The sequence below is a fragment of the Cebidichthys violaceus genome, unplaced genomic scaffold, assembly GCF_023349555.1.
Source record: "Cebidichthys violaceus isolate CVI_PGR_0920_01 unplaced genomic scaffold, fCebVio1.0.p SCAF_4, whole genome shotgun sequence".
Taxonomy (NCBI): Eukaryota; Metazoa; Chordata; class Actinopteri; order Perciformes; family Stichaeidae; genus Cebidichthys; species Cebidichthys violaceus.
In genome coordinates, this window is record NW_027176594.1 from 13,843,991 (window position 1) to 13,866,439 (window position 22,449).

The 22,449-nt window shown below is 42.7% G+C and overlaps 2 protein-coding genes across 2 annotated transcripts; both read right to left on the reverse strand.

Moving 5' to 3' along the window:
* Nucleotides 1-3,206: 3,206 nt before the first annotated feature.
* LOC137884858 (stromal interaction molecule 2-like) lies at nucleotides 3,207-14,880 on the reverse strand. Its single transcript, XM_068726914.1, has 12 exons — nucleotides 14,170-14,880; nucleotides 10,735-10,865; nucleotides 9,465-9,576; nucleotides 9,251-9,362; nucleotides 9,029-9,144; nucleotides 8,682-8,859; nucleotides 8,411-8,588; nucleotides 8,084-8,245; nucleotides 7,816-7,916; nucleotides 7,483-7,736; nucleotides 6,355-6,535; nucleotides 3,207-6,185 (listed from the first exon to the last, which is right to left on the reverse strand). Exons 1-12 carry the CDS (start codon nucleotides 14,291-14,293, stop codon nucleotides 4,667-4,669), a joined length of 3,168 nt encoding a protein of 1,055 aa, XP_068583015.1. The 5' UTR covers nucleotides 14,294-14,880; the 3' UTR covers nucleotides 3,207-4,666.
* A 1,395-nt stretch (nucleotides 14,881-16,275) lies between these two features.
* Nucleotides 16,276-22,321, reverse strand: rbpja (recombination signal binding protein for immunoglobulin kappa J region a). Its single transcript, XM_068726915.1, has 11 exons — nucleotides 22,226-22,321; nucleotides 21,403-21,435; nucleotides 21,133-21,228; nucleotides 20,868-21,033; nucleotides 20,499-20,673; nucleotides 20,285-20,422; nucleotides 19,964-20,076; nucleotides 19,687-19,827; nucleotides 18,471-18,626; nucleotides 18,215-18,318; nucleotides 16,276-18,089 (listed from the first exon to the last, which is right to left on the reverse strand). Exons 1-11 carry the CDS (start codon nucleotides 22,243-22,245, stop codon nucleotides 17,744-17,746), a joined length of 1,488 nt encoding a protein of 495 aa, XP_068583016.1. The 5' UTR covers nucleotides 22,246-22,321; the 3' UTR covers nucleotides 16,276-17,743.
* Nucleotides 22,322-22,449: the final 128 nt, after the last annotated feature.

The following is a 22,449-nucleotide window of genomic DNA, read 5'->3' on the forward strand; positions in this document are numbered from 1 at the left end:
TCTCAAACTGAATACATGATTCTTTCCAATTCCAAAGAGACCTCTTGGGTTTGAATGAGCTGTTCTTAAAGTGCAATATTTTCCACTATGATCTTTTAATGCAGCCTCAGTTTGGGGGGGAAATGCATTTGAGAGAACAGAAAACAGCTTCACATGTGAATTAAAAATGTTCAAGATCTCACCTGTTGCTGGCATAAAATCAATCACCAATGAAACATTTTTTATTAAAAAAGCACTGACTATTTTGGTTAATTAAATTGGAAGATGGGTCTAAATTGGAAAAGTTCAATCAGCGGGGAACAAAATGAATGTCAAACATTTTTCAGCTCAAACATCATCAGTGGCGTTTTGATATGTAAAGAAAAAAATGGTGGGGCACTAACAATTTCAATAGATAAGCTACATACCTGGAAAACTATACTCTCCTTTGCTACTGATGTGGGTTTTTTAAACATGTCATGAGCCCATAAAACACTTTAACACAAGCGAACAGCATTGAGCTCGAGCCTTACCACATTGACGGCCACAACAAAGTGCAAACAACTTTTCAAACAACCTTAACTTTCCCTGGGCAAAGGTGATGGCTTGTCTCAGTTGTCGTTGAGTTGCGACTGCGAGTGAAAGTTTTCATCCTCTTCAAAAGTTCCTCTCTGACTGGTTATTATTTTCAGCAGTGACGGTCTCCTCTCTGATGTTTTTGTGGATGATGTTAACAGTGACAGGGTCGTTTTTAACCAGTATGAAGCTCAAGTGTGGTCAGAGCAGACTTCAACTTTGCAAAGTTTACTCGTCCAAGTAAGCCGAGTTTCACAGCATTATTCAAATGACTCCCTCTGCTCTCAGTTACTACTATCCTCTTATTAAGATGTTTAAAAGAGTTGTGATCCGTCCTCGACAATTATCAGACATTGAAAAGAGAAAAAAACATTTTTTAACCTTTTTCTTTGAAAGCAGCTCCACCTCAAACTCTCAGTTAATTTCACAAGCAGTTTGAGCATGACAATATTCACTGACTGGTGGGCACTGAGGGGCTTTAATTCCATTCTTTCCTGCAGTGTAATGGTTTCAAGCCTGTCCTCGAGGAACTATGTAGCTAGCTAATCCACTTCCTTCATGTTCTCCATTGTGCGCTTTCGTTCGCTACGGGAAGTTTCCACAAACGAGTGTTTGTGCCAGACAGATCAGCCAGTCAAATCTCAAATATGACTTGACACTATAGTAGGGCAACGGGGTCTCCCTTCATACACCCATGGGCCACGGCAACGGGTATGGTCAACAAGCTCGTATGATTGCACACTCTCGGAGCATGCGTATTCATATTTTTCCACGTACAATCTATCATGCAATCTATGCGCACAATTAACTATTATTATGTTGTGAGAGAGGGACTGGCCTCACAGGCCACCGTAGGCCTAGTGCAGACACGAATTGCAGTCTGAAGCACTACTAAACAAATTGTATAAAATTCAGGAGGGTGCTATATTCGTAGATAATGAACTATAGCAGATAGTAGGCTATTCTTTGATAATTAATAATGTCATAATTTGTTTGCACACACTTTCTGTGGTGAATCTCGGGCATGGCCCCACCTGCTCCTATTGACCAGTCACCACTGATGCAGATATTGTTCAATGTTGTACTGAATGTAGGAAGTTAAGAAGTAATCCACATATGTATTTGTTCCAGATCCCAGCAGTGACCCCAGTGGGTGGAATGAAAACCCTATGCTTGTTGAGTCCTTGATGGTGTTCAGTCCAGCCGTCACTATTCTCTCCTCCGTCATCTCCTTCATTTTGGTTTATCACTTCTGTCTGAAAACAGGTGTTTTCCCTGCTTTGGTTCCAATTCAAATTGTGTTAAATCAATTATTTAAACATGTAGGGGAGATTTCACTACAGTATATCACTTTTTTGCAAAGAGGCAGTAGCCATTTTGTAATGTGACTGTGTTCATTTTTGTTGCAGACAAAGAATCTCAAACTGACACCAAGAGACAAAGGAGACGGGACCAGGTAATGAACAGTGAGAATGTATTGAGTCTATGTTAAGTACATTAAGTGTTACTCAGCATCTCACACTTTTAGCAGCCATCTCTTCGTCTTTGCACTTGTTGTAATGTGTCTCAGTCACAGATTCAACAAATGTCAAATTGTCTCTCAGGATGAAGATGCGTGTTTCTCTCGAGTTGTGTTCCGGGCTCAGGATGGACAAACACACCAATAGGCAGAGGATGGACGGCACAAGCACGTTTGCTTTATTCAAACGGAAACCAAACAGAATTAAATCATTTCCATTTCCTCTTGTTTGTTGTCCTGTGGTTTAAGAAACGCCTCAAGCAAGTGGGTGCAGGCTTTTGGGCCAATCTGTTATCAGGCTTACAATCAACCAGACAGCGTGAGAGACAACGGTCTCTTTTTTCTAACATACATACATTTTTACAATCTGTTTCAAATGTCCTTTTCTTACACTATAACTTTGTTGCACGTTAAGCTATAGCATTATACCTTGCTCTTATTTTGAATGAGTCAACATGAAGTTTAAGAATTAGTTGTATTATTTTACATGTCGAACATGTCATGCTGAATAAAATATTATGTAGTCCTTGTGATCAGTAAAGCTCGACAGGAAACCCAGAGTGACAAACAGCCCCTCCTACGACCACAGAACTCCACATGCAGACACACTGAAGCTGCAGACCAGTGACCCCGATGAAGGTGTTGGTGCTCGGCATCACTGTGTTTACTGTTTATCAGTAAATTTTTGTTAACGTATAATACAGTGCAGTGGTCAAATGGAAGAGATCCTAAAATCACATTAGTGTATTTACTGGAAAATTATATGGCCAATTGCTAGCCTCTCTCCTGACCTCTAGTGGTCATGATGAGTAAACCCTAAACCAAAAAGGCCTTCAATAAAGGTTTGGCCCCGAGATGTCACCCAACAGTTCACACTGCATTATATTGTGTTATCTCATTTTTAAATTGATTCTAACTGTTTCTAAATTTCTGTAAGTCATTTGGCTAACTATGGTAAGTGTGTGTTTTTTTGTTTTTTTGCATTTTGGTATATATATATATATATATAAATATATATCCTTTTTTTTTAAAGAAAGAAAAATTCATACCCAATTGAGACTTTATTCCTTTTTAAGCTGCATTTTCCCTTGTACATTCCTTTCACAAAGGTTTGAAAGAATTGACATGCTGACAATGTTTAGATTCTTTATTGTAGAATCATGCACAATATTTTTCAAATTTCATTTCTTTATCGTCACTTGTTAAATCATCAGATAACAACAGCCTTTGAAATCTTACATTCATATTGCAGTTTAGTGCTTTTCCTTTTCTAAGATAAGGGTAAAGATTTTAGTCATTTATTCCTTATGCTTGAAACAGACAAAATAATAATGACGTGAAAAAACATATACAAATAAGCAATCTTCAAATCAACTAAAATTAATTTCTGAATTATTTGAATTCCAATACACTACTCAAGGTACTGACTGTATGCCTGTAAACAATAAAAGAAGCATAAAACCAATCAACAATTTGAAAGAAAAAAAAATAGTAAGCCAGCTGTTCATGAGCATTTGGCAAATTAATGCAAAAACATTTAAATAAAACTTTGCATATCCCAGGCCGATCCACAGGATCAGGTCAGATGCTTTTTTAAATGGGTCAGTATTGGCTATGTTAAGGTTGACCCATTTCCAAGCTCAAAAAATTAAGAAAAGGCAGTCTGCAGTTTAAATTATGAGTATGTGCATCAGGAAACAATGTGATCAAAATGTTTTATTTTGTGTCTATTTCAGCAACATTTTAGCAGGTTAACCTTAAAAGGTGCTGGGTTTTCAATTTTCAATTTTTCTGGTGAGAAGAAAAGGCCTCAACAGATCCACACTGACATACCCTTTCCATAAATATGCAAACGCTATTGGACAATCCGATACAAAATACGATATGAAAGCATTCAAAATGTATATATTTTGTTACTTTGTTATAAAATGAACTATTTGCTGGAGGCTATATTTTCTTAGTGCAGACCTATTCAGGTGTCAAACATAATTCAGGCCATTCAAAACTTGGCTACGAATCCTAAATAAATCCTGAGTAACAATAAATAGTCAAGACTAAATAAGTAAAAATAAAATATGAAGTTAAGAAAAAGTTCAAAGTTAAGACTCTAAACTTAAAAAACTCAACTAATCTGCTGTGTGGGTGTGGTTTCGATAACTTGATGATCAAACATCCCACAACTGTCATCAGATCCTGATTGAAATGTTTCTAAATCCTGATTAGTGGATGAGATATTTTACATCACGTTTTTACAACTTCAAACCAGTGAGAAGAACACAAGCAACACAGAAATCTCTCATGTGAAATAATCAAAACTGTTGTTGTCTTCAAATGTCTTCATTGGAGGTTTATGTTGAATTCAAGCATTGCCTCTGTTATACAGAAAAGCAGCACAATTTCATACTTCAACCATAGGCAAAGCCTCAATAAACTGCAGCTAATATAATATATGGTATCAACTATATGTCTACATAAGACTTAATAATCAAAAATAAATCAACTTCAGCTTTCCATGCCAGATATCGTCTATGAGGTTCTGAAACTCTCATTTTCAAGTTCAATAAAAAAAGGGGAAACATTCTAAGCTGGTCGTCAGAGTTTTTGTAGACCACTTTGAGGCTTCTCTGGAGTTGACTCAGTTTTCTTTTTGAAAAGATTTTTGAGCTTCAAAGATTTCTTGCTCTTTTCCTTATGTTTGTTCTTCTCATCTCCAGTCTCGGGGGGCGATGCAGGAGATGGGAAAGCAATCCTTGACGGTGGCAATGGTGGCTCCACCTCTGCTAGCAGCCTGCTCTGGGGCAGGTTGGGTGTTGAGGCAGAGAGGCTGGATGGGTTCGTAGCCCCGGAGTGGCAGGACTTCTCGAGGATTCCATCATACACAAGCTGACTCAGCGGGCCAGGCAAAAGGTCTGATGACGAATTCCATGGTACCTGGGAGGTTACCGTAAGGTCTGGCTGTCCTTTTCCACCTTGATATGAACTTGATACAGATGCTTCCAACTCCTCCCTGAGTATTGATTGTTTAGGTATTTCCATTGGAACATCAACTATATCCCAGGAGATTTTTCCTGTGGGAGTGTCTATGGAAGTGTCAATGTCAACTCTTGGCATTCTTGGTATTCTCCTTTTGAGAGAACCAGCAGACATCTCAAGTTCATCTCTAAGTATCCTTCTACTTGTTGACAGTCCTAAACCGAACTCTTGCTTCTCTGTGGGTGACGAGGTATCCATATGTGCATCAAATCTCTCTCTGGGCAGCAAATTTGTGGAAGCAGTATCTGTAAAATACTCCGGTTCATCTCTGGATATCTTTCTTGGTGGTGTTCTAGGGGCCTCAACCATTTCATCCATTGCTGACGCCCTCACAGAGGAATCAAGCTGGCAGTCTTCATTATTCCATGGAAACTTTCTAGAACCAGTGTCGAAGGACGTTCCCATTGAATCTCTTGTAATCCTTCTGGGCACTGAGTAAAATGAATGCTCAACATCATCTCGTATCATCTTTCTTGAGGCGTTGTCCATTGAAGCCCCCATCATATCTCTTGAACTCTTCCTAGGTGCCGCATCTGTTGTTGCTTCTAATTCATTCCAAATGATTTTTCTCATGTCTAGAGGTAAATCACTTCTTTCTCTGTATACATTCCTTGAAGCAGTGTCCCTCAAATCTCCCATTGTATCTCTCTCTACTTTCCTGCCTGAGAATTCCGCATCCAACTCATTGGAAAGCACCTTTCGAACTGCAGCATCCATGGGAGCTTCCCTCCTGTCTCTGGATATCTTCCTTGATGTAGTCTCTATCAAAGATTCTTCTTTTGAGATCTTCAAAAAAGGGGTTTCCAAAGAAGTGTCCAACACTCTGTCTTTTGCCATCTTTCTGCAGCTTGCGTCTAGACAAGCTTCAAGTTCTTCTGCTGAAGTTTTGCAAACTGGAGATTCAACAACAGCTTCGACTTCTTTATTCAAATGCTTTGTAATGGAGCTGTCCGAAAGCAGTTCAGTTTCATCATGATAGAGTTTTTGAGAGGACGTGTCAACAGTAGGACTAGGGAACATTTTGCTGAGAGGAGGAGAAGTCATATATTCTGTGTCTGAAAACATCTCTTGGGAGTCTCTATTAGTGAGAGAAATGAAAGGAAGAATAGGGGAAAGAAATGACATGGAAGAAAAGAAAAAATGAATCAAGGAATGAACAAAGACTGTGTCACTGATAGACCATGTTTTAGCATAAGCAAAGTGTAAGAACAAATTGGCCTCTAAAACTGATGGGCAGGAAGACATACTGTTTCTTTAAAGTTTTCGGGAAGTGCCCCTCCTCCTCACAAGGGTACGGGGCTCGGATGGGGATAAGAAGGTCTGGGTCTGGGGCGATAATGGTGGCCGCTGGCTGAGTGATCGTGCCGGGATGACGTGACCGACATATGGTGGATCCACGTGTTTGAGGAGAGCGCTTCAGTGGTTGAACTCGAGGATGATCAAAGATGAACCAATCAGCAGAACAGATAAGACAATTCATAACATAAGACAGTGGTAAAGAGATGAATATATACCCCTAGTTTACAACATTAGAATCTGGCACAGCACAATTTGTCCACACATCTTTGCAAAATATATGATTCTATAGGCATAGAAACTCAATTAGCCACCTATCTAACACTGTCTTCAAATGGGGTTCTGTTTACTCTGTTCATTAGTCGAGTCTATAGAAACGGCCCCCAATCTTGTGGTATTCACAACTGTGTAAGTGAAAATTTCAGAAAGGTCAGAGTTCATGAGTCGTGACGTGTTTGTTGATGTTTTCAGAAATGGCGGAGGCCATTGAAGTTCTTTTTTCTTTGGATAATAAGTAAATATATTGTAATTTTAGTCCATTTTTCTTTGTGATTTTAAACTTCTGTGGAAGATGTTGATATTCCCAACAGCTTTTTCCCTCTTGTCATTATGCCTTTACATTTCTTGAATTATGTTACCCACTCGCTAGCATACTAAATTTCGGTGGCTTCTACACGATTGTAGCGTCCATGTTGCCGTTGCCTAGTATTGGTGGTCTCACGACTTAACCACTTGAACGCCAGGCCTAACGTGTACACAACTTCGTACCAACGAGGTCACGAGTTCCATTTTAAGGCAACATCAGTTTCAGTTAACAACATTGTTAGCTCGATGGCTAACAGGACAGTAAGTTCACACTGTTTCACAGTTTTTAAAAAAGATGGATTTGTACCATTGACTAACAAAATAAATTACAGACGTTTCCATACAGAGCACGAGGGGTCACTGAATGGTTTGATGTGTATGAAAGTTATGTGAATCACATGCCATGGCCTCTGTAGTCACCGGATCCGAACACTATGTGGACACTAATGGGGATCCAAATAAAGAATCAAAAAGCCACCATTGCTGTTACTTACCTGGCATTTGAGGTATGATTGGAGAAGCAGACTCTTCTAACAAATCTTCCATAGATCCATGGACAGAGCTGTGACAAGACCAAGATGGCTGGGACACTCTGGGAAACCCCAGGGTGATCGAGTCCGAGTAGAGCTGAGCAGTGAGGTTTGACAGGCCGGGATTCCTAATGATGGGGAAACCACAGAGGCGCTCGATCTGCTGCCAGCGATGGAGGCGCTCCCGCAGGCAGGCTGTTACTTCAAACAAGGCATTCCTTTGGGATGTACAAAGACGATATGTTGCATTACTGTGACGTACACAGACGAAACCTGCACATGTAATTTCTAACTCACTTTGCTTCCAGGATCTTGTGGTCAACTTGGTCTAGAGAGGAGCTGTGTGCGACATGGAGAGTCCCGAACAGAGAACTCCTCTTCTTCTTAATCCTCTCTGCCTGCAAGGATACACAGGTGCAGGTCAGTTTATGTAGTAATAGGAGAAATTATAAAAATGTAAGTGCCCTTTACATGTTTTATAATTACTTGCTTACGTATCCAGTGCAGTCCCACTAAATATCACCTGTGTGTTTTTCATTTGTGCCCCCCCTTTTCCATACATTACCTCTTCCTTGGCGACGGCAAGCTGTAGTTCTGCTCTGTGCCTCTTGACATTGTAGTACTGGACCTCCACCTCATGCGTCATCTGCAACCACAGCTGGAGGGCCTCGGAGGCAGTCGAGCTAGCCTGCATGTCCTTCTCCGCCTGCTTCAGTGCCCCGCGGACCTGAAGGGGGTCACATTGGTCAAATGTTAGGGATCAATATGTAGGCAAATTCTGGAAAATTGCTTGAAAAGCTTCTATTCTGTCCTTTAAATCCTTTGAACTTTCCAAACTAAAGCAAGGATGACAAGCGTCTATAGCGCAGCATTCCTCTTGTTGCGTGTCTACCTGCACCAGCTCCTCCTCTGCGTATCGGAGGCGGCTGAGCTCGCTGACGGCTCCCTGCCTCAGCTCGTGCAGGCGGTAAGCCTCCTCCTGCGCCCCCATGATCTCATCCCTCATCTTCTCCTCCAGGTTCTGTTTCTCCTCTGCGACGTTGCGTTTTTCCTTCTGCGCCTCTGCAAGTCTGCAAGTGAACGTTATTTTTAGGCAATCAAACCAAACAAAGTCAATTCATCAACGTACAGTAAGTGAGAGACACTGATAGCCGAATACTTACTGTTCCTGCAGATCTATGAGGCTCTGCTCAGCCCTCTGCAGACTTTCCAAATCTTTCATCATCCTGGCTATGTGGAATTTACTGGCTTTGCTCTGGGCCGTGGCAAACCAGCAGCCTCCAACTCCCATCACCACCGATACAATGAGCAGCAGGTCCTTCATGTAGTTATGAGGGGGGCCTGTGGTGCAATGGAAGGTCATGATTATTAATGGTGGATGGATCATAAATGCATCATAGATGATGAGATGGGACAATCGATGTATGACAGTAGTTCTCTGTGGAAACTGGGAGGGTTTTTAGGTCTGCGAGGCATCGGGCGAGGGAAAGGGGTGAGGACTTGTCCTTACGTGTAGGCGGTCCAAAGAGGACAACGTCCAGAGCTTTGATGTTGAGCTTCTGTTTGTCTCTCTGGTCCTGAACCCTCAGATGGCCACTCAGGAAGGACGGCTCATTGGCTGCAATCCTGCACACAGGTGTCAAAGTTTGGCGCGTTGATACGCCTCCTTGCGGCAACTGACTTGTTTTTACAACGACTCGCTCGGACAACAGCAAACAAGAGATATCCTCACCTGGGGAGTGTGTTTCCATTGACCTTAAAGTCCTTAAAGTTCCTTTCGTACTGGGGCAACTCGACAAAATCCTTCAGCCAGCGAAGCACATCATCCTGAGTCCAATTATGGACTGAGAAGTGACACAAGGAAAGGAGACAAAGTGAGACAAAGTAGAGCTTGTTACTTTGGAACACACACACTTTCTCTCTCTGTCATACACACACACACACACCTTCGGATGACTTCCAGCCCCTCCAGAGCTCCTCAATTGTGATGTGTTGGTCTTCTCTGTGCAGGTGGCTGTGTTTGTTGGTCTGCTGCTGCTTCATGTCCTCCATGATAAACTGCAGAATGACAAGAGACAGATAGAAGGAACAAGTGAAAACTTTGAAGAGTAAGGTTAGGGGTCACGAAGTACGTAACCTTAGCTGCGCATAAAACCTCTCCGTCAAAAATAAATTGGGTGAATGTGGCAGTGTGTTGTGTACTTGGATTTCAATCTAGAAATAGGGAGTGGGTGTTTTGAGTCTGTATTTATTTAGAATGCAAGCAGAAGCATGAGTGTGTATTGCAAACGTGTGTGTGTGTGTGTGTGTGTGTGTGTGTGTGTGTGTGTGTGTGTGTGTGTGTGTGTGTGTGTGTGTGTGTGTGTGTGTGTGTGTGTTGGTGCTGTCTTGGAATGTGTCCTTGGCTGTAAACGGAGGCTAAATGTGAGGGCTAGAGGGAATCTTGGGGGTGTTCTGATGAGCCCAGACCCCCCCCCCCCCCCCCCCCCATCCCAACACTCCCTCCTTAAGTCTCTATGGCAACCGCAACCCGAGCCCCTGGATACTGTATCCCTGAACTGCATTCTAGAAGGCAATTCTGGATTTACTACCAATGTCACATACAGCCAGAGACTCACACAGTCATTGGACAAAATACTTATTCACTCTGGATATCATTAATTCGGAAATATTGAATTCAACACAAAAAATAAATAAAAAAATCACAATGTGCAAAAACAAGTTTTCACATGCAGCAAATATGCCTTTACACACACGTACCGAGCCGTATGCAGAGATGAACCACTGATCACTTGTTTACATGACTAAATGAAAATAAATAACTGAAGTTAGACATTGGTATTTTGCATTGGCATTTGCAGAATGCATTTCACCACTGAGGCAAACAGTGTATCTTTACAAGTTTGTTTGTGGCAACTTTAGGAAACTGGCTGAAGACTTAAGGAAGCTGGAGTCAGAAAATATTAAGAGGTGTTATGCTGTCAAGTATTGCTATGAAGGTCACCAGTGTTGCAGTATTCTATTAGAGCAAACCCATTTTGTCACCGAGCCAAAAGCAAAAGTTATACCGTTGCTATCCTTGACTCTTCCAGCAGCCTGAACACCTGTTGTTGAACTTTATTACCACGTCTGTCTCATGCAAGAGCATGCACGCACAAGGATTTACACACAGCTAAGAAAACAGGGTAAACATCTCATGAAGAGCGAGTTCTGTACCTCCAAACTCTCCTCCACCTCAATCCCTCCGTCTTGGTCATTGTCCATCATCTGGTGGATGCTCCGCAGGGCCTCCAGGCTGTAGCGATCCGCCTCGCTGATGCACGGTGGATACACCACCATACAGGGGTCTACGTCGATTAAGGGAGACAATGACATCAATTATTATTTCACTCAACTTATCCATCATTCATCCTTTGATGAAGCTCAGCTGTTTAATGCATCTAATCTATACTTACACACACTTTTCTATCCTCACTGCTCCTTTTGGAGCAGATGTAAGGAATTCTCTCAGTACTGAGTCATAGTGATTATTTTAGTTATACATGGAATGCACATTCACATTTGTAGGAGCAACAGAGAGGGAGTGTGCACATTAACTTATTCATCCATCTCTGCTACTGTACATCAGAAAAGTCTCCTTTTTTGCCTATCCGAAACGTCAACATTTCACTGGACAAAAAAATATCTGTGCAAGTCAATGGCCATGGTTGCTCTTAGAATACAAACAAAGTTTGGGCCAGCAATTATTAATTGCGTGTTCATCAAAATGAGTCATGCGGGGTGTCCTGTTAGCCTTGTGGTTAAAACCCATGCAATATAAAAAGACACATTAATGTTAATGTCCCCAATGTGTTTCCTGACTGGCTGTGTCAATAAAACTCAAAGAGTATCCCAACCCCTAAACAACTTGTTTCAGCTAAAGACCAATTTATATGGGTATTTAGTAATGTTGTTGATGGATTCAGGTTCTAATCTTGAAATGTTATTGCAAAGTATTCAAATTCTACATATTGTGTACCCTCCACTGGTTGAAACCTGGCTATTAGCTGATCTGGAGCAAAGTGACAAATATGGAGTCAGCTTTTAAAACCAATGACCTTCCCTCCCCACCCATCCTATAAAACCAACGTCTCCCGACTCAGCGAATTTTCAACTAGCCTGAACCGCTAACTCTAATTGGTGGCATACACATATCCCAGCCTTGCATGTAGACTAAAATTCACAAATGTTTATAACAGTTTATATTTTTTTTTGTCAATATAACAGACTCTTTACAGCAACCAAACAATAATCATTACAAACAATCAGCATGCTAGCTAACTTTAAAAGGCAATGGCCATTAAGAACTGTAAGTAAAAAACAGTAATGTCTGGCTACACAGTAACATAGACCCAGCAGTTCATGTGATGCTTTTTATGTTCTGTGACTGTAGCATAACATCATGGTGGAAATAGCAAGATAGCTAGCTAACTAGTCAGCCCTGACAAAACTTAGCATTAATTCTTCATCCACACACTCTTGTCAAAATTTAGGAAAGCACATTGCTATCGCCAGATAATCAGTCAATAACACTGAAAAATCCACATAAAAGAGAGAAAATGGTGATAGACGCAACTGGGTGTTCCTTAGCACCCAGTCCTACTCATCTTTATACTGTTTTTTCATGTTCTAGAGGCATTTTTTGTTTTCCAGGACAGAGGCACTTCAGCCAAACATTTGGGTTTTAGATACTCATTAAAATAAAAAATAATTGTTAATTAATTTGAAATTAATTATCTAATAATTAAAAAAATGCTATTATTTTCATATACTGTATTAGGAAGTACCTGCATAATCAGTATAGTCCATTTAACAAAACAATCTTATCTCAAAATGTATTTAGTAGCTACATGGACCTCGCACTGCTGTTTCTAAGGTCAATAATGAAATACAACTATACCAGTCATTCAAAGCATTTTAACCACCATTATCAAGGAAGGTGTTACAATTGATACCTTTTACAGATTAGCATCATAACAAAACCCAAATGTCAATCTGCAGAGCACCAGGGCTTCCATGTACTGCTCACATTGTTTGATTTAAGATTGAATTAACCACTGAACCTAGACTGACATGTTTTGGCTAGTTACTGTTTGTATAAGTGACTATAAGTGCCATGGATACTAAAGCAAACTGTTACAGTTACAGTTTTAACTAACTAGGAACTGACAACACATATCAACTATTACAACACAAAAATAAGACATGTTTGTTACAACTGGAACAGCCTGTTGTAATTAGACTTTAAACCGTACAGCGTGTTCCAGGCTTTGGTATAATATGGGAACACTAATACAGGAGAAGATGACACACAGCTTTCCGTCATCACTGAGTCCATTTTTGTCTCCGTGACTCTGTGTTTTGGAGCTCCAGGGAGATGAAGGGCCCAGGGGTCACAGGTTATAGTTAAATCCCACTATCAAAGCCAGCTTCCCCACCCACAATGTAAGGAAAATTAAAGCTATGGGAAAGTGACTTCAGAGAAACAAAGTGAATTCATATCTCTCAAAAGTTCTAACACTGATCCCAGGACATATTTTTGGAAAAAATAACAGCATTAATCTTAGAAGTAGTAGCATCTTTTTCACATGGCACAAGTCCTAATGCAACCAGCCCACGTCAGCACAGGACCGATGAGTATGCTACGGCTAGATGATACTGTGATACAGACCACTATAGACTGCTAGTTTAGCGTCAGGCATGCTTGGAGAAAGCACACAAACTGAACATAAGGGGGTCAAAATGATGGTTTCCTGACAGATGTAAGTGGCTCTTTTCAAACTACAGTTATTTGGCATGGTAATACATTGTTAAAATTCCTAACAATTTGCTGAAAGTAAGACCTTTGAGAGTAATTATCTGTGACCCATCATCTCATTCCCATAGCCAGACCCAGTACTAGCATACAAGGCAAAGACATTGATCCCCTGTTGTTGATGAAACTTGCATTTCTCAACAGTGAGGAAACCTCTAAGCTGGGTAGGCTATTAAATATCAATGGTGTATGCAAAGGCCGTCTGAAAAGTGTGTGTGTGGGTGTGTGGGTGTTATCTGTGTCCCTGTGGGACCGCCACATATGACCTGGGTTTAACTCTTTCCACAGGTGAGCTGCAACTGTTGGACTGGACTTGAGCACAAAGCAGCCATATCAACTCGAGGTTACACTTTTATTATAAAACCCACTGTGAGATTTAGAGTGTGATAAGTTTATTTTCAATGTAATTAGAAAGAAAAGATTATTGTTCCCTAAATGTCTTTTTGGCAAAGACTCAAAAACCACATTTCTACTAATTGGGTGTTCTGTTATGCAGATGATGACTCACTCTAGCTTTCAGTGTCATATAAAATGGCCTAAATGGCCTTTAAAACATACTTTCAGAAACTATGAATGGTTGATATGTTTTGAATGGTTTGGGAATGGAAAAAAATGTGTGTGGGAGGGGTCGTTCACAAATCACGAAAAACTAACACAGACAGATGCCAGTGTGTCATTTTCGGCAGTGCCAATGTGTGAACGGCATGCCTGTGATAATTGGCGCATTATTGGCGTAAAAAGGGCAGATTTCAGGTTGATAATTGAGTTTTCCTTTTTGATTATTGTACTTATTATACCTGTTGGGTCGAAGCTTGCGCTCCCACCGGGGAAGGTGAAACCCTGGAGGTCCCCGGCGCCGTGCGCAGCCACGAAGAGCGCAGCGGGTAAAACGAGGAGCAAGAGAGGAGACAGGGGAAGCATTTCAGATGGCGGATGGTACTGTCGTCCAGAGTCGAGAAACAATTCAAAACAGACAGAGAAAGAACATGCACAGTGCCGACCCCCGTTTAGGAGGCACCCGTGGCGACCCCGCGCTGCTGTTTACAGCCACAAGCTAGACGTGAGACCGATGATCCGCTTGAGAAATCTGGCAGGCTGGATGACTCGAAATGTGTGACAGCGCACGAAAAAAGTTCCAACACTCTTCGGAAAGTTTGCAGTGATGATGTGCTGGCTTATCCAAACACGAGAGGGCTGTGCGTAAAAACACTCCAAAACGTGGGCGATGGTATTCCGGTAAAACAACAGATACTGCTTTTATAAATCCACACTTGGCCTAATAAAAAGTTTGGATAAAAGATTCCAGAGGCTCAGCCATCATTCATAAAATCTGATTTTAAGGGCACATTAAAGTCGTATAAACTCAGTTGATGTTTAAAAATAAGGCAAAAAATAATCCTCTAATCCTGTTTAGGGTGCAGACCGCTTCTCGGCGCCTCTCGTCCTTTTGGAGAGTGTTTTGGCGAGCCACATAATTGCGCTTGTGCTGTTCTCTCTTCCTCTCACCCCTTTCCCAAGAAGAGACATCGAGATGTGACGTTGTTACATGGATCTGACACCCCCATCCTCTCTCTCTCTCTCTCTCTCTCTCTCTCTCTCTCTCTCTCTCTCTCTCTCTCTCTCTCTCTCTCTCGCTCTCTTTCTCTAGCAACAGGGCCCCTAACACTTAATTATGTCGTCCCCCCCCTCACCCCCACACACACAGCCAAAAACACGGAGTTGCAGCGTTGATCCAGCGACCTCCATACGAGGTTTTATATAGTCATGTCATTTGTAACAGAACTGAGCAACTGCGTTCAAATCCACAACGTGGACGCGTAAAACCAACAGAACAGTCACTCCTGCCAGCTGACTACACCACCTGTCTGGTTTTTATGGTTTTACTGGAGGGTCAGTTAAAGCCCTCCTTAGCCGTCACTATGGGAGGTGAGGATCAAGACTATCATGCCGGGAGGAGCGTGTGTGGCCCGGCCTGTCTGGGTACTTGTTCGCAGATCTGCAAGGTACGTGAATGGACTAAGTGAATGATGGCGCACCTGTTGCCAACGATTTCTCCAGCGCACCCAGACGCAGTCAGTACCGTGTCCTCAAACTAGAAGTATCAAGAGTGTGAGGGGCACAGAGAGATCACAGGACTACACACACAAACACTCACACACACGGTAACAACTCGACTTAAACAGTAACAAAGTGTCAGGTTTCTTTCCAGCAATTCGGCTCCAGGTTTAAAAATAGTGGACCAGCTTTGACCTCTAGCCTGTGGAGCATGCCCAAGTGGCACATGTCCAATAATGCCTCAGCAGGGTCTGAGTGAGTAGAGAGTACACATTATATATATATATATATATATTAATATATATTATATATATATATATATATATTTATATTTTATTGAACATACAAAAACAAACAAAAACTAAATCTCTCTTAAAAAACACAACCAAACGCTTCTGAGTGACGACTTGCAGCAACTTGTTTTTATTCAACACAATTTCCGCGAGGAACCGTGGCAGCTTGATTTACTTATAAAAGACTAATACAGCACAATGAAAAGATGGAGGGCGGGGGGGGGGGGGGGGGGGGGGTGAAGAATGTGAGTTCCATTAACCAAGAGCCACAAAAAAACGTTCCAAAAAGCTGCAAATATGAGGAAGGGTTTTTAGTTTAGCGCATGGCGACTGAAAAAAGCACTGAATCAAACCAAGAGCCGACCCGTCAGTCGGACTGTTCTATTCTTGGAGCATGGAATGAAAAATTAAGGAGAACGCACCATTCGGCTGGGACTTTGTGGTACCACAAAGAGGTGTCCGATGATTCACATCGTTCTTCATGAAAAGTGGCAGCAAGCAGGCCTTCCTTGAAACATGAGCGTATGACACACACACCTGACAAATACAGTGTAGTGATTGTGAAGATGTCCTTTTAATCATTCCTGATTTATTAAGCCAGAATAAAGGGACTTCTTCTCGCTCAAGCTGCTGAACAAAGTAGGAGTCTGAATCTGTACAAGTCATCGCCTCATCGTGCAAGACCCGAAGCACAACCGCAGCTTTAAAGGAGTTCTGTTGCATTTACAGTCAGACGCCATATTTGACAAAAAGGCTTCCCCCTCCAATCCAATGGGACTATAAGGCACATAAAGCAGCAAAGTTTCATGTGGGGACTATTTTCTTTCAACCACAGTTCCCACACAAAAATGCTCACAACAAGCTCTGTGAATTATCTTGAGCAACCGTCATGATTTCTGATTTTTTTCAAATGTATTTTTTATTTTTTTTAAGGCACTTTGTCCCTAGATTGATAAATAGCACTACAGGTAAGAGGAACAATATGTATCGTTGATTTTGGGGTGAACTGTCCCTTTAAGTGCTGTGCCATGTGCACAGATTGAAATATTTACTGTGACCAGTAACAAAGCAGTGTGTTAGTTTAGACCTTCCTTCTTTGTTCCTTGACTTAGCAGTTATTCTACATACACTGAGTACTGTCATTTCTTCTAAAAGGCTTCACCACTGTGGAATAAGAAGCACCGCTGTGGTAAAAGAGGCACGATTAGATTGGAGTTGAAGCACTCTGGTACAAAAAATGGCACAGTGATTAGAAAACACCGACCTTGATCTCCCAGAATCCATTGAGAGTGCATCACAAGTTATCACACACACATACACTACACTCATGAATAATGTCATCTTTGATATAAAAAGTTGGGGAAAGTCTTTTGGGACTGATCGGTTAAACCCGCTGACCTAGAAGATTGAGACAAAACACAAACTCTATTTGGTAACAAAAGTGAACTTACTATGCAGTATCATACCGAAAAGAAAAAGAAAAGTCAATATGTACCTCGGCACAAGCTTATAAAATATAATATGAACAAAATAAAAATAATGATATTCCTTGGTCCGTAAAAACTATGTTACTCTTACAACATTTCCCTTGCACACGACAGAGTTTCAGTCAGAACATGATCTCAGTAGAAAGAGAGCAAAGTGGAAACAGCCTACAAACCCAGAGTCATTACAAAAACAAGATGCCTCTTGTACAATTCAGTTCGTTGAGAGAGTTAGATGGCAGATTAGTCTTCTTTCCGGTGCAAAGGTATCAAAGTCCTTTGAGTGCGGCTGTTGACATGTCCGAAACAAACCAGGAGAGGGAGACAAAGAGTCTTCAGTTATGCCAAGTATTCTCTTTAAGCTTGTCTTTTTTTCCTCCCCAGCCCTCTTTAGCATCACAGCTGCCCTCTGATGAAGAGCCTCCGATGAAGAGCCTCCGACTCCGGTCCACGAGCCTCTTTGGCTCACAAGTCCATGCTCGCATTCTCCCGCTCAGTCATTCGAGGCGCGTGCGAGAACGCCGCGCGCTCGTCCCGAGTCACTGGGACAGCACCGACATGGTCGACGCCCCCGAAGACACGCCCGAGTCGCTGCCGCTGTACACCCCGTGGCCGTCCCCGAGTCCGCCCAGGGAGGACGACGGCGAGGAGGAAGACGCCGGCGACGAGGAGGAGGCGCTGCGCGTCCGCAGGATGGCCCCCGTGGCGCTGCAGTGGGGCCGCGGGCCGGGCTCGGGGGTGTAGGTGAAGGTGAGGGCGGTGGAGTAGATAACTCCGTCGTTGCGGACCAGCGTGACGGGGACCTGGACTGGCTGTCTCACCCAGCGCCAGCCCTCCCTGAAGGCGGAGATGTCCGGCACCACGCAGAGGACGCTCTCCCCGCATCTAAGGGGACAGACAGATGAGACAGGGTTTGACGGTTGGTTGCGCGCGCGCACGCGCACACACACACACACACACACACACACACACACACACACACACACACACACACACTTGTAAACGCTCACCTGTACATGGTGTCGGCCTCCACGTCTCCGAACCACACCCTCAGCTTAGGGGTGAAGTTCTGTCCAGTCAGCTCCAACATCGCCACGTCTCCTCCGCCGTTTAACTTCGGACACAAAAAAAAGGTTTTAAACCGTTTTGTTTTTTTTAAAAAGGCCTTACCAGTAACAGAGTAAAAACTGAAACAGGAAGTAGTCGGTAACCAGATGGCACTCGTGTAAAACGCTTAACGAGCATATTTTCAATTTGCATGCATACCTGCAGACTTTCCACGACGGGGACAGGTGTGACCGGCGTGGGGACGGGGCCCATGCCCTCATAAAAGGTGTACTCTGCCTTGTCAGTGCTAATGATAGTCCAGGATGCCCCGTCGTTGACCATCTCCTTGTTAGTCTCTTTGGAGCACTGTGTGGCCTGGAGGAAAAACAACAACATTGGGAAAAAAAATCAGGACCCACTTTATTATTTAGAAAACACTTGTGCAAGCTACCGTAGAGTCAGGCAGGAGCTTACCAATGACGGGGACAAAGACTAGACTCTCTTCTTCTGTTGCTCAGGAATGCTTGTTAAATCAAATGGGTAGAGCTCTGTGTGGGTACTAATTTCACAACACATACCTGCTGTCGGCGGACAAGTTCATATTCTGCTGTGTACAGACAGAAACAGCAGCACTGCCCTAGCTAATGCTAACACCGAAAGAAGCATTACAGAGGTAACATACTACCAGCATTATGCATTCATAATAGGTGCATGTGGAAGGGCCTTAAACGGGCATTCTCTATAATGGCCATCAGGGGGCGACTCCTCCGGTTGCAAAAAAACAAGTCAATGAGAAAATGACTCTACTTCTCTCTTGATTTATTCACTCAGTAAACATTGTAAACATGAGTTTATGGACTCAATCACTAGTTTCAAGTCTTGCCGAACTTGGGGCAATTTCAAATTGGCAACTGTGTTTTGTCACCAAAACCGCACCGACAAAGCGTTTTCAATTTAGTGCAGCACTGATTTGCGCAGCTGGAAGACTTCTTCTCCATAGCAACAGCATTCGAGTTTAATGGGTGTTGCATTTAGAGCTGCCCGTCACAGAAAGACTAACTTGATTCCTAAGGAGCGAAGCTGAAATAACTAAAACTGATGGCCACAACATTAACCTGTAGCAACATAACCGGAGGAGTGATCTGTGGTTTCTATGGTAAGTCACATTGAGAGCCATTGAAAAACAAAGGAATGAGGAGACATAATACATTCAGAACAAGCAACTTTATAGGAAAACTCAAGATTAAGAAATAAAGGTTCTTTTAGTCTCAACCATCTGCTATTTGTTTTAATCAATACAAACAAACTGGAACTGAGATTTTACAAGAACCAGATTCAGGAAGCAGAATTTAAATCACTCCCAAAAAAACCTACTTAAACCTGTCTCTGTGTGTGTGTGTGTGTGTGTGTGTGTGTGGGAGATTGCCCTACACACCTGAAACTGGATGATCCTCTCCTGTGACAGACAGAGGTACATCCTGTCCGTATCTTTCAGGTAGAAGGCACACTTGTGGAGCTGGGACACCGGGTCGTCTGCATCCATCGACGCCGTCTGCTTGTCCACTTTGCGAATGACCTGAAGGGATCGAGGCGAACACACCCATCGGGAAACAGATAACGTACGCGTGTGCAGAACAAACACAAACACAAACACACCTGTAGAGTTACAAACACGCCTACGTGTACGTGAACTGACACAGACACATGCGTACCAGTCTGGGCAGGGCCATGCCAGTGACAGAGCAGACCAATTTGACCGTCTGGCCGTAGTGAATGTAGCCGTCTCTCACAGCAAACTCCTCTCCTTCAGACTCCTCGTCGTCCACTAAACAAAAACGAAACATGACACAAAACTTACTTACACGTCTATAACTTCCTCTCTACCTTTCAATAGGTGTTTCAGATCAGCGCAAACAGTGAAGGGACACATGAAGAAACATTTCAAATAATCAAATATAAAAACACTATAGACATGACCACAGAGGATATACAAAAAACTAAATAAATAAAAGTAAACGCAGGTAAAGACTTACAGAGGTGAATGTAGAAGGCTCCCCACTGTTGGGAGCTAGCAAGAAAGTTCCCCCCCTCAACATGAAGATACCTAGTGCTGACCGTCTGGGAACGCAGACGGTTGAACAACGCCACCTTAGTCCCTGAAGCTATACACACTGGGGAGAAAAGAGAAACGCGTCACGTGCGTGGTGAAACCATACATCTGTCTTTTTTTCTTTTGGTTCAACTCACAATCGGCGTTCTTCAGGGACTGCTTCTTCTTGGAGGGCTTGGAGATGACTTTGATCCTCTTGCTGAGGAAGAAGCCGATGTTGGCGCTGTTGCCGTACAACATCTTCACCGACAGCATGAAGTGCTTCCTTTTGTCCGAGTCGCTGATGTACAGCGTCTTAGCCGTGCAGAAGTGCTAAAAATAAATACAAGTTAGGGTTTTTCTTTTTTTTGTGTGTGTTTTTTTGTTTTGTTTGTCCCCCTTTCACTTCCATCTCGTCTCCGTCTGAGAGTTTGGTGGTGCAATGAGAGAAGTATGAGACACCATCACATGGAAATAAGGATCAAAAAACCCCCTGTGGCACTGCGTCGTCATAAAAGCCGACCCACCTTTCCCTCCAGGTGGAGCTGCTGCATCTCCTGCTCGCTGTTGCCGATCCCGATGAACGCACACGGCTGGGCCTCCTGCTCCGTACAGCCCTCCTTCTCCATGCTCTCCAACTTCTTCTTCCAGCCACTTCCCATCAGGTACACGCACGGCGGGGGGCAGAAAAACCTGATGGACAGAATTTAAACAGGCGTTTAAAACAAACAAACAAACAAACAAACATACGACGCACTTGAGCTTTCGCCATCAGAATCCTCCCGCACCAACCTCTTTTCATTGCCGTATGACTTTTGTGCAACTTTTGCGTGCAGTATGAGCACCGTTTGGTCGTCTTTGTCCTTCAAGTAATTCCTCATAGCCTCCCTGAAACAAACAGAAGAAAGAACAAATGATATATATATATATATATATATATATATATATATATATATATATATATATATATATACAGTATATAACATTGACATGAGTCAAGTTGTTTGCACTTAAGGTTCTTTGGGCTGTTTGCACTGTGAAGAGGTGTGTGTCTCTCTCTACCTTGTCAAACGCTGAGGTCGCTCACCGAACTTCCTGCATAAACACAAAACACATCAGGGTTGTTTACATGTGGTTTCACAACAACAACAAGCTTGACAGAAAGTGGGAGAATAAACTGAGTTGGCAAAGAGCATGTTAGTGACATCTGTTACTACCATACTGTGTATAAAAGGTGTAATACCACGGATTCATTCACACAGAGTAAAGGATTTACCTCTGTTGGCTTCTAAGCAGTTAGTAATAATGTGACCGCACAATGGCACAGCAACATTATGAACTTCTTTTTTATGAGCTACTTTTTGAGGAGGAAAAATGAAATTGAAGCAGCAGATGTGTGCTGAGGATGATGATGAACTAGTCTAGTATTATTCTGCTACGGGCTAATCCACGCGATTGCTATGCTTTTAATGTACGTTAACAATGTAGCGCTATGCTGAGCGACACGTTAGTTTGTGAAGACATTATCACAGTGGAGCTGTGCTCAACCAGTAGAAACACGCAGTAAACAGACGCAGCAGGCTATTTGAGGGAAAAATCTAAACCGTTGATGGCCCAGAAAGTTTCTAAAGTAGTTTGAAACGGTCCATGTCGTGCGACAAGTCAACAAGTGGCAGAGAAGCCAGGCGATACTACGAAGAATAGTTTAGCATAACTGACCCCACGTCAAGCCGCAGAGTAGCGCTGTGTGCGGTTAGCTTACGGGGGTCGCGGCAACGCTGCTAACACCCAGAAACATCACTCTAACACACCACGACTGGCAGCGTTTCACCACGAGGAGAAAAAAAACTTTTAATATCATTATGCTTTGAATATCAGCACTTACCCCGTAACAACGGGCGCCATCTTCCAAATAACTCCCCCCCTCCAGAAAAAAAAAGAGTCCAACAATCGCGAGATCCCTCCCCCAAAGCCCCCTCGCCAAAGCCAGCGGCACAACAGAAGAAGCAGACTGGAAGGAAGAGCGGGGGGAGAGAAAAGAGGGGGAGGTGTGACGGGGCAAAGGGGTGAGAAACGGGCAGACGCCAAAACAACAGGCGTGGGAAAGTT